This window comes from Labeo rohita, chromosome 16 (assembly GCF_022985175.1).
Source record: "Labeo rohita strain BAU-BD-2019 chromosome 16, IGBB_LRoh.1.0, whole genome shotgun sequence".
Classification (NCBI taxonomy): domain Eukaryota; kingdom Metazoa; phylum Chordata; class Actinopteri; order Cypriniformes; family Cyprinidae; genus Labeo; species Labeo rohita.
The window spans coordinates 7,071,629-7,084,748 of NC_066884.1; the positions used below are offsets into that span (position 1 = coordinate 7,071,629).

A 13,120-nucleotide genomic window follows, 5' to 3' on the forward strand; every position below is an offset into this window, starting at 1 on the left:
ATCAGCTTTCAATAGGCAAGAGAAAACATTTCTCTTATCTTTTGTTGTTGAGGTCAAAGGTCATCCATACAGTATTTTCATCTGTCATTAGTTGCTGAGAGTATAAAAACATTAGAATTTAGAGAAATTTTGGAACAAATTTTTAATCTTAAAATTTAAATGTAAAATATATAAATGTTTTTTATATTTCCATCATATTTTGTTTTTTAAAGTCACTTCTGTATTTATTTATGAATTTAAAAATGTCATGATAATAATTTTGCATTGGCTGATGAATGTTTTTTGAATGTTTTCAGCCTTCCTGTTCTCCATGATAAATTTTTAACTAAAACTAATACAATTAAAAATTATTTTCATTGAAACCTTCAACTCAAAATTGAAAAAAAAAAAAAAAAAAAAAAAAAAAAAAAACTAATGAAAATTATTAATGTTTCTTGGGCAACAAACTAAAATAAGTAAAATACTATACTATAGTAAAAAAAATATATTTTAAAATAAAAAATGAGTATTAAATGAAAATAGTTATTTTAAAAATACAATTATTTTCAAACCTAAAATCAGCAATCTGCTCATAACTAAAATAATACATTAAAATAATATGGTAAGACACATCGATTTCAAGCCTATCAAGCTTTTGTACAGCTAAAAATAGCTGGACGCAGATGAGACCGAAAGCCAGACCCATAAAACTTGCAAATGGCCATGTTCACTCTTACGGGAAGAAAAAAATGGGTACAGTTTTACAGTTAGTCGATCTAATTGTTGACCGTGTATTGATCGTCCAATGTAGAATCTAAAACCTGAAGCAAAACGAGTTGAAAACGACCGCTTTAAACCATAACCTTACAAAAACATCCAAATCAGAGAAGGACCTGACAGCAACACTAATATTGTTCTGATTTTTATTACACCTTCTTAAAGTTTGCCAATGAGCAGCAGTCGTGGCGCCCCGCGTGCATCCCATCTCTGCCTCCGTTTCTAGTGTAAGTAATGAGTTCTTCGTGCAACTTCCAGCAGTACTCTTGAGCAGGCAGAGGTGACCTGCGCCCTCCTGCTGTTGCAGGTGACAGTTTTGATCTGCGCTGATGGCGACGGCAGTTTTTGTTATTTTAATTAGGAGATAAGGAACGAGAGAGCCTCTCCAGGCAGTGTGTGGTGTGTGACAGGATCCCGCTGATGAAGAGGACCCGTCTGAAGAGTGTGTCTCCCCACTGCAGATTCACACCACGATAAGCCGCTCTTTCAGGCAGCAGTCGCGCATTTCTAACATGCGGAAGCCTTCGCAGTCAGTGCCTGTATTAGAAAGCTATTTTATTCTCTAACTTTCTTTTATGTATCAGATCTGATTGTATGTCTTTCATTTTTGAGCACCCCTTGAAAGCACCCTCCTTAAATGTGTGCATTTGCGCAATTTTTATTAGATAACTAGTTGTCCAGAAAAGTAGTCGAATGGCCAATGAGTCAAATGACTCGCACTGTGCAGTATCATTCTTTCAGACCCTTTCTTTTTCTGTCCTTACCTTCCCAACAGCTGCTCTGAAAGTGCATCTCTTGAAGCTCCGTCAGTGTGTTTGCACATCTCTAACAGAGAGCTTTAATTAATTGTCCAGCTTCCCTACTGAAACAATGTCCTAATTCTGCCATTTAGCATCTGCATATCATAGTTTGTTGTTATCTCGGAAGCCAGATTTTTTGTAAATAGTCATATTTAAAACTTTAATCTCTTGAATGGCAAATGAAGTGCGGCTGAAATCCTTCAGTGTGTGATGATAAATGCTATCTGAGCTTAAACCCTGCCGCTGACTTTCCATCTCTCCCTCCCCCTTTTCTTTTCTTCTGTCTTTTCTGAATGTATTCTGAATGCTCAAGTAGTGTTTGATCTGAACTTGAAATGTGTGATTTACAGTAGACTGTAAATATATATCGGCCCTTTAGAGCAACATGATTAATTAAAGATGAAGTGCATAGTTTTTTTGTTTTTTTTTTTTCCAAACAGGTTTCCGGAATACTCCCCTAATTCCATTAGCTAGACAAATGATTTACTGTCATTTTCCAACATTTTTTTATTTTTTATTTTTATGGCTGTCCTGCATGGACGTTTCCCGTTTAATTATAATTTCTAGTAATAAATAAATAAATAAATAAATAAATAAATAAATAAAATATGTGTAATAAATTATAATTTTAATTTAATTAATTTTAATTACCTTTAAATGTATATATATAATTAATTTCAATTAATATTAAAATGAATGTTAAAATAATACATGCAAAAACTATAAAATAAAAACTACTCTAAACTACTATTTAGAATTTTAGTTCAAAAGTTTGGGGTGGGTAAGAATTAGTTATTTTTTTATTTATTTAAAGAAATCTCTTATGCTCACCAAGACTGCATTTATTTGATAAAAAATAATGTAACAACAGTAATATTGTGAAATATTCTTACAATTTTAATTTAATTAATTTTAATTACATTTAAATTTATATATTTAATATAATTAATTTCAATTAAATAATATTACAATGAATGTTAAAATAATACATGCAAAAACTATACAATAAAATAAAAACTACTCTAAAATACTATTTAAAATTTTTAAATAATACTATAGACTAAAGTTCAAAAGTTTGGGGTGGATAAGATTTATTTATTTATTTATTTAAAGAAATCTCTCATGCTCTCCAAGGCTGCATTTATTTGATCAAAAATACAGTAAAAACAGTAATATTGTGAAATATTATTAGAATTTTAATTTAATTCATTTTAAATAAATTTAAATTTAAATATTTAATATAATTAATTTCCATTAAATAATATTAAAATTAATGTTAAAATAATACATGCAAAAACTATAAATTAAAAACTACTTCAGAACTACTATTTAGAATTTTAAATATAATATTATAGACTAAAGTTTAAAAGTTTGGGGTGGGTAAGATTTATTTATTTATTTATTTATTTATTTATTAAAGAAATCTCTTATGCTCACCAAGGCTGCATTTATTTGATTAAAAATACAGTAAAAACAGTAATATTGTAAAATATTATTACAATTTTAATTTAATTCATTTTGATTACATTTAAATTTGTATATTTAATTAAATTCATTTCAATTAAATATTAAAATGAATGCTAAAATAATACATGCAAAAACTATAAAATAAAAACTACTTTAAACTACTATTTAGTATTTTAAATATGATATTATAGACTAAAGTTCAAAAGTTTGGGGTGGGTAAGATGTTATGTGTATATCTATCTATCTATCTATCTATCTATCTATATATATATATTTTATGTTATTATTTTTTTTTTTTTTTAAGAAATCTCTTATGCTCACCAAGGCCACATTTTTTTTTATTAAAAATACTGTAAAATTATGAACTTTATTAGCAGAATATTACACACTTCACCTTTAAAGAATCATGAGTAATTAACTCTCTTTTAACTCTCTGTTAAATCTCTTTTAAATCTTTTAATTTAAATGCATCATAAAAATGATATTTTATGTCTGAATCCTTTGCGTACATTTTAAGCTTAAGTGTGTAAATGCAGCAGTGATAATGTGTGGTTCCTTCTGTCACACAGGTGGTCAGTTGTGGTGCACCACCACCAAGAACATGATGGAAGGCGAAGAGCTGGTGGCATTTGCAGTGGACTTTGACTCTCGATTGCAGGCGGTCAATCACATGTCTCTCGGTGAGGGCATGTACCCAGCACGCCTTCTGGACACCATCCAGCTCCTGCCCCAGCAAGCTGCCATGGCCTCCATATTACCTACAGCTATAGTCAACAGTAAGCCCTGTTTCTGTTTACACACAAACTCAGTAACTGTCCACAGGCATCATAAACATGCATGCAGCAACTCAAAACTAATAACTGTCAACATACTTTTACAATGAAGCCGTACGGTTGAATCTCGGTTCGCCGTAAAACTTGGCCGCAATATTGCCGCATATGGGGTCTCACCTGTTCCCTTGGCTGCACCGCTGAGCTCTCCAACCAATCGTTTGAGCCAGTTCAGAACGTGTTACACTCACACGTATTATGCTGAAAACAGAATATGCTGTAGTTATTCACAGATTAACCTCTGCTGGAGGAACATGATGTTCTGCCCTTCAGTTTTTTTTTAGGGGTACAGTAAACATATCTGGACTCTGACCAACCTTGTAATTGCAGAATTCAAGCCATTTGCAAATACTTTGTTTGTTGACTTTATCAGCGAAGTCTAGAGTTCAGCTTGACACAGAGGATGCTGCTAGCAGATGGTGCAATGTTTTCATTTGCCCTTGAGGAAAGGGCACAAGCCTACTGGAATCATCTCTGTTGCCATGCAACATCACAGAATTGTCATTTAAAACTGTTATTTGAGCCGTGCATGTGAACTGATCGTTCAGACATCTGAAACACTTCTAACACCCCTTCTGATATACAGTTGAGGTCAAAAGTTTACATCCCCTTTCAGGATCTGCAAAATGTTAATTATTTTACCAAAATAAGAGGGATCGCACAAAATGCATGTTATTGTTTATTTAGTACTTACCTGAATAAGATATTTTACATAAAAGATGTTTACAGATGTTTTAAAATGACCCGTTCAAAAGTTTACATCCCCTTGATTCTTAATACCGTGTTCTTACCTGAATGATCCACAGCGTTTTTTGTTGTTGTTTTTGTTTAGTGACAGTTGTTTATGAGTCCCTTGTTTGTCCTCAACCGTTAAACTGCCCGCTGTTCTTCAAAAAAATCCTTCAGATCCCACGAATTCTTTGGTTTTCCAGCATTTTTGTGTATTTGAACCCTTTCCAACAATGACTGTATGGTTTTGAGATCCAACTTTTCACATTGAGGACAAGTGAGGGACTCATATGCTATGGGATTATTTTTGTGCCAATAAGAATGAACGTAACTTTATAAAACTGAACGTAACTTTCCAAGAAACGATCAAAAATATGCCACTGCAAAAGAAGAAAAACACAATGAAAATGAAAAAATGAACTCAGTCGCACGAATTTAACATGCTCTTCAAATATGCTTCATTCTTTGTTAATGATTTTCAAAGAATCGTTTTCGCGAATCATGGATTCTGAATGCGTTGCCACAGCTTTCGCTTACGCTTCGCAAATTTTCGTTTGCTGTTTTGGCACAAACCTCTCGTGGGGGCGGGCTTAACAGCGATCTACTCTGATTGGCTACGGACGGTGACGTCAGTGGCGCACATATTGGAAAGTTGTTGCGGTGTGCAATACGTCGTGCTTTGTTTATATTAAGTATTAATGTTATTAGTATTTCACCTACGGTCGTCTCTTAGTTTCTAAAGATGAGCTCCCAGGAGAGACACGGAGCGGCATCATCTTCCACCTCAGCTTGTCCCTCAGGGCAGCTTGAAGTTCGTGTTGCTAAAGTAACGTTAATCAATAACATCGATAAAAGTTTTATTCATGTACAGTGTGCAACAGTTCTGATAGTTTCTATAAACAAAGCACGACATATTGCGCCACTGACTTCACCGTCCGTGCTTCCAGGTCAGAGAGCAACTGTCCATCAAAAGCTCATTAGCCAATCAGAGTAGATCGCTGTTCATTTTTTCATTTTCATTGTGTTTTTCTTCTTTTGCAGTGGCATATTTTTGATCGTTTCTTGGAAAGTTACGTTCAGTTTTATAAAGTTACGTTCATTCTTATTGGCACAAAAATAATCCCATAATATGCAACTATTACAGAAGGAAGGAAGGAAAAACCATGCATTAAGAGCTGAGGGTAAAAAAAAACTTTTGAACAGAATGGAGATGTGTACACTTTCCTTATTTTGCCTAAATATCACATTATTTTTATTTAGTACTGCCCTTCAGAGGCTACAGAAGATACTTACATGTTTCCCAGAAGACAAAATAAGTTACATTTACCCTGATCTTCAAATGCAAAAAGTTTTCACACCCTGGCTCTTAATGCATGGTTTATCCTTCTGGAGCATTAGGGAGCATTTGAACCTTATGTAATAGTTGCATATGAGTCCATCAGTTGTCCTCAGTGTGAAAAGATGGATCAAAATCATATAGTCATTGTTGGAAATTTGTGGGACCTAAACAGCAGGCAGTTTAACTGGTACTAAATAACCAATATCATGCATTTTGTATGATCCCTCTTATTTTGGTAAAATAAATAACATTTTGCAGATTCTGAAAGGGGGATGTAAACTTTCGACCTCAACTGTATACTCTATAGGGATGGGATTTGTAAATTGTACGATCCATCTTAGCAATTCCACTTTAACTTAAAGTCTACTAAAGTCTTTTTAGAGGCAGCATAAGTTCTCCTATCCAGCCTAAATGCATTCATGATGCAATTTCATTCAACATGCTACTGATAAAGCTCATAATGCGTCGAATTAAACACTGAAACTGAGTTCAGCTCAGCAGAACTGCTGTAGGTTTGCCTTCACATGCTTGTCTTTGTGTTTCAGAGGACATCTTCCCCTGTAAAGCGTGTGGGATATGGTACAGAAGTGAGAGGAACCTTCAGGCCCACCTGATGTATTACTGCAGTGGGCGGCAGAGGGAACCTGATAACGTATCTGAAGAGACTGACACCAATTCCCACCAAACTCCCAGTATTTGTCCTTTCCCACAATGCAACAAGAGCTTCAGCAACCCTCGTGCTCTAGAGATGCATTTGAGCACACACAGTGGTAAGCATGCTGGTATGCAATGCATTTTGACAATTAAAAAAAAAACACACAGTCATTGCATATTACCTGTTTAATCAAAATAAATGACTGTTCACGTGGCATATGCACAAATGTGACCCTGGACCACAAAATCAATCTTAAGCATGGGTATATTTGTAGCAATAGCCAAAAGTACATTGTATGGGTCAAAATTATCAATTTTTCTTTTATGCCAAAAATCGTTAGGATACTAAGTAATGTTCCATGAATATATTTTGTAAATTTCCTACAGTAAATATATCAAAAATTTATTTTTGATTAGTAATATTAATTTGTACAACTTTAAAGGTGTTTTTTTTTTGCACCCTCAGATTACAGATATTTGTCTCTCTGCCAAATATTGTCCTATCCTAACAAATCATCATAACAAACCAGCTTTCTGATGATGTATAAATCTCAGTTTTTTTGTTTTTTTTTTAAAAAGACCCTTATGACTGGTTTTGTGGTCCAGGGTCACAAATGTCAGAACTTCTCCAGGGCCCCAAAACTCTCTCAGACCCCAGAGGGTTAATTTAGCTCATTCATAACAGTAGTCACAAAGACAAAATTAATAATAATGTTAAACATTATTGCAAATAATCACCATCAGGCAGTAATATCAACGATAGTGTCTAGGAAAATGCTACAGCAGACAATGTAAAATCAGTGGAAATGCAAGATTAACAAAAAACTGTCTTTTTTTTTCCTTTCTCACAGGTGTCAAAATGGAGGAGTCTCTTCCCCCTGGCACCAGTTTGAAATGCACAATCTGTAACTTCACAGCAGATTCACTCCTTACATTCCAGCACCACATCCTTTCACACCTGTCACAGGCAGCCTTCAGATGCAATCACTGCCACATCAGCTTCCAGAACCACAGGGAACTGCTACAGCATCAAGACTTACACGGACACTCTGGGAAGATTCACAGGGAGAGCGACAGTGAGAACTCCCCAAGAGGAGGAGAGGAAAGCCTGCAGGCGGCACGAGCAGAACTGTCAGGCAGGAAAGACGTGGTTATGCAAAGTCCCAAGAGCACGCCTAACAAGGCCAACAGTCCTGATGGAGAACTTGAAAGGCCGGAGAAAAAACCTACTCTCGGACTACAGAAGGGAGAAAGTCACCCAGGAAGCAAGGCTAGTTTCTCTTACACCAGAATCAAGTCGGAACCCTCCAGTCCGAGGCTAGCTTCCTCGCCTGTCCAGCACAACATGGGACCAACCTTCCCAATGGGTCCATTCTTGTCACAGTTTGCATTCTCCCAGGACATTTCTGTGGTACCACAAGCATCTGAGATTCTGGCAAAAATGTCAGAGCTGGTGCATCGCAGGCTACGCCATGGAGGGAACAGCTATCCTCCTGTCATCTACAGCCCTCTCATGCCTAAAGGAGCGACCTGCTTTGAATGCAACATCACCTTCAATAATCTAGATAACTACTTGGTTCACAAGAAGCACTACTGCAACAGTCGCTGGCAGCACATGGCAAAGTCCCCAGATTTCTCGAGTGTTCCGGACAAGGTGTCTGACGCCATAAGTCCAAACACTTCGGTTGGTATGCTCCCCGGATGCCTTCCGTCAGAGACAGACAGTCATCTTGTGACGACGGCTTGCTTGAATTCCTCTGTTTTGGATATTATGAACGCTGGTGGGAAAGTGCCTGAGAAAGACCTTCCGGGGCAAGTAAAGAAGGTTACTACACCAACGGGAGTTGAGGAAAGGCTTGGCGGAAAACAGCCCGAGGTGAAGAGTCCCAGCACGGCTTTGGTGGAGGGTGACAACGACCCAAACAAGACCACCTGTGAAGCATGCAACATCACCTTCAGTCGGCACGAAACGTACATGGTTCACAAGCAGTACTATTGCGCCACTCGCCACGACCCGCCCATGAAACGCATGTCCACGAAGGTGCCCGCCATGCAGCGGACCATGAGAACGCGCAAGCGGAGGAAGATGTACGAGATGTGTCTACCAGACCAAGACCAGCGGCAACCCATGGGTCCACAGCCGGGATTCTTAGGTATGCCCACTCTAGGAAATCCCTGTACATCCCAGGAAACGGTTGAAAGCCTAGCTGACCGCTTCCATCCGCGATGTGACATCTTTCCGAGCCTCGTCCCGAAACACTTAGATGCTTCTCTTACTGTCTCCAAGCCTATCCTTGCCCCCAAAGGTAACGCTATTGCAGACCCGCAGGAACTAGATGCTCCGATAGATCTCAGCAAAAAGTGCTCACCTCTTCCGGACAAGTCGTGCAACTCACCCAAAAGACTCTTGGACTATCACGAATGTACCGTGTGCAAGATCAGTTTCAACAAAGTGGAAAACTACCTAGCCCACAAACAGAACTTTTGCCCCGTCACAGCTGCTCAGCATGGCGAGATCGGCAGTTTGGAGCAGCCGATGTTCCCGGGCGTGAAGAGCGAAGGCAATAATTCGGATGACATCTACGACAAGAGTTCTGTGAAATGCGAGAAGAACGGTGGCAACAAGTTGATGGTGCAGAACGGAGGCATGTTCCCACCACACCTCGGGCCGGCACCAGATCTGAAAGCTTTCGGCGATGCGCCGCTCATGACTTCGAAAGATGAGAACAAGAACATGTTCTTGCCTCACTGTCTCTATCCTGGAGCAATAAAGAAGGTGAAAGGTACAGAGCAAATATCGCCGTATTTCGGGATAAAAAGCGGTGACTACATGGCAGGGAGTCTCGCTGTGCAGGGTGAGGTGGCCGAACAGGAGCAAAGCAGCAATGGCGCAGGTGAGCCGGGCGCAGAACCGCCTACGGCCAACGGCTGCCCCCATCCCGGCAAGGAGGCACTGCCTCTGCTGCCCAAGAACAGGGGCATGGTTATTGTTAACGGCGGTCATAAAGAGGATCGCCAGACACCAGCAACTCCCCAGCAAGAGAATCAGCCTCACAACACCTCTTCACCAGAGGAACAAACCTCTCCGACGTGGGGAGCCGAGAACCCTCCCGACCCCAACGAGAATGTATCGCCCACCTCGAAATCACCCGTGGAGGAATCCGCGCCTGCCGGAAAAGGCATAAATGGGTCGGCGCCGCCAGCGGGCAGTGGGAAGTATTGCCGCCTCTGTGACATCCAGTTCAATAACTTGTCAAACTTTATCACTCACAAGAAGTTTTACTGCTCGTCACATGCCGCAGAGCACGTGAAATGAAATTGGCTCTTCTCCACTCGTTTTTATTTGGGTACACGTTCGTGTCTGAAATAGTGCATCATGCAGTTTTATATACTGCTTGTGGACAATCAAGAGAAGCTTCTTCTTTCGTTATTTGAAGACTTAATGCAAAATGATGAAAAAAAAAATCCAAGTGTAATATTGGTGCCACTTTCACCTTTTATTTATTTTACGATCAGTATTAATAGGAGTAGTGCTCTTAATTTAAATTCAAAGAAAGTTTATATCAGAGTTGTTTGTAATGTTAATGTATAGTCATTCTTGTGTAGCAGACATATTGTTTACAATGTATGTTAGGTTCAAGGAGACAATAGGCACAGGATACAATGCGTTTTAGACCCAACAATAGCTACTGGAGCACTTGTGTATTCTTATTTGCTGGTACAGTTTTTTGTATATGTCAAAATGTCACTTGCAGTACGATTCTCTTGACTTCAGCCTTAAAACAGTTCGGAGGGATAACCAGGCACAACGCTGCAGCTCATGTTTTGGCATATACTGTACACATGGCTTTGCATATATATGTTGCTGTTTGTCTGTCTTTTCTTCGACTCAGAAGTGGATGTTTAAATGAGGATGGCAGCATTCTTGTACAGTACTTGTATTTCTGTTTGCTGATACACCTTGTTCTCCCTTTTTAAAAATTTGCTCTCAGCGCAATACTTTGTAAAAAAAAACATAAGGAAAAAAAGAAGGAGGGCGGGAACATTACGGAAAGCAGTATTATAAAGGGGGAAGAGCAGCTATTTCTTACTCCTGGAAAAAAAAAAAATTAAATTGTACAAAAAGCAGGTTTATCAATGGTGATTAACGATGGGTGGGACACGACAAGGGAATACTGTAAAAATGATCATTCCAATGTCCTTATGTAAGAAAAATATTTCTTAAAAATGTTGTTGCTATGCATGTATATGGATGGAATAAAATTCCAGATCTGTTGGAAATTTTTATTTTGATGTGGTGTCAATTAAACTTCAATCCTCAGGATAAACAGACCATGTTATTGTCTTCTTTCAGGATGGTTAATGGAAACATTTCCAGGTCTCGTCAAAAGGGGGGGGGATGCACATATATATACACATTTAAATCCTGCTTAAATAGTCCTAGTTTTTTTTTTTTTTTTTTTTTTTTTTTAGCATAATTAATCGCTAATTAAATAAATTAGCAATTGCTGCAGGTATTATTGTAATATCAAAAAGCCTAACAAATGTTTAAAAAAATAATAATAATAATAAAATAAAACATCAATTCTGCATATTGGTTATCAAACACAAAATCCAATTAAATTGTTTGTGTTTCATATTAGTCAAAAAATAAAATACAAAAAAATAACTAAACCTACCAGTGTTATTTTAGTATAGTACTATTAATGTTTTGAGTTACGTTTATATATATATATTTGATTTAATTTTATTTAATTTTATTTTTTCAAGTTTTTATTATTTTTATTTCAGTTTTAGTTATTTTAGTACATCAAAAATAAAACTAAATGAAAATGATAAATGTTTTTATTTTAAAGTTTATTTTATTTCAAGTAATAATCTAAAATATGAGTGATAGATGACTGACTATTAATTTTTTATTTAATTGCATTAATAAAAAGGCATTTTGATGTAAATACACACACACACACACACACACATATATATATATAACCTATTAAAACCATATTAAAAAATTGTATATAAATAATTGCAATTGCTGCATGTCCCTAATAGTTATTGTAATTTCAAAAAGCCTAAAAAATGTGGGGGGGAATCAGTTCTGCATTTTGGTTATCAAGATTGAAAGTCCAATGAAATTTGTTGTCTCATATTAGGTATAAACTAAAAAATATTTTAAAAAATAAATAAATAAACCCACCAGTGTTATCTTAGTATTTTTTTTTTAATCTTTTGAATTACGTTTTATTTTGATCTTTTCTGTATTAATGTCATTAATTAATTACATTTTTATTTTTTTCCTATATAGTTTTTATTATTTTTTATTTGCGTTTTAGTTATTTTAGAACATCAAAAATAAAATGAAAACATTATATACAGTACTGTGCAAAAGTCTTAGGCCACTAATATTTTCATCAGCTAAAAATGGTTTAAAGTCAAAGTCGGTCTTTTGCTGTAGTGTGTCAGTAGGAAATATCAGTTTACATTTCTAAACATTCATTTTGCCATTAATTGTAATAATCCAGTGAGATTTTTGTGTGGAGCACAGGCTGTTGTCAGACTCCTTGTGCAAACAGAGATCTGATCTCGCCATCATTCAATCCAGTCTGTCTTAAGAAACAGAAAAAATGGAGACACACTAAATCCAGAAGAACTGTGGCAACATCTCCAAGATGCTTTAAGAGTCCTGTACCTACAAAGCTACAGTACTGTTCAAATTTTTAGGCAGTTAGGTACATAAAACTAGGATACTGTCAAAAACAATGTCATAAATAGATTTTCTTTATCAATGAACTTCTATTAACTAAAATAAATAAGCATTTGATGTGGCCATCCTTTGCGTTTAAAGCAGCTTTTCCCCCATGTGCACTTGAGCAGAGTTTTTCAGGTAGCTTTGCAGGTAGGTTACTTGAAACATCTGTTGCCACAGTTCTTCTGGATTTAGTCTGTCTCAGTTTTTCTGTTTCTTCATGTCATTCCAGAGACAGACTGGATGATGGTGAGATCAGATCTCTGTGTGGAGCACTGGCTGTTGTCAGACTCCTTGTGCAAACAAAAATCTCACTAGATTATTACAATTAATGGCAAACAGAATGTTTGGAAATGTAAACCGATATTTTTTACTGACACACTACAGCAAAAAAAAAATTTTTTAGCTGGTGAAAATACTAGTGGCCTAAGACTTTTGCACAGTACTATATATATATATACTATATATACTATATATATATATTTATTTCAAGTAATAATCTGAGCTATGAGTGAAATATGTCTAAAAAATATTGCAGTAATAAAAAGTAACAATATATATATTCTAAAATACATATTTTAAATGCAGTGTTGCTTAAAAATTCTTAGGGTTTGTTTTTTTTACACAAAAAATCTCGAATGGTACATTTCTTACCAAAATAGTTAATAAATATAGATTCAGGTGTGCCACTGTCTGTTATGCATCGACACTGATGACGATGTGAATCGAAAAATGTTTGGTCTTTGCACTGAGCACTTTGCACCTTCTTTGGCCTCTAAATAAACGATTGTTTGTA

General features: G+C 36.4%; 1 protein-coding gene across 3 annotated transcripts in view; it reads left to right on the forward strand.

Moving 5' to 3' along the window:
• Positions 1-10,892, forward strand: part of zfpm2a (zinc finger protein, FOG family member 2a) — a 197,431-nt gene extending 186,539 nt beyond the window's left edge. For 2 of the 3 annotated variants that reach the window (XM_051132039.1, XM_051132041.1), the window contains 3 exons: positions 3,593-3,799; positions 6,467-6,703; positions 7,427-10,892. In XM_051132039.1, the coding sequence (XP_050987996.1) occupies positions 3,593-3,799; positions 6,467-6,703; positions 7,427-9,891 (2,909 nt within the window). In that variant the 3' untranslated portion in view covers positions 9,892-10,892. The remainder of the gene's footprint in view (positions 1-3,592; positions 3,800-6,466; positions 6,704-7,426) is intronic. The other variant, XM_051132040.1, reaches the window with a different exon arrangement.
• Positions 10,893-13,120: the final 2,228 nt, after the last annotated feature.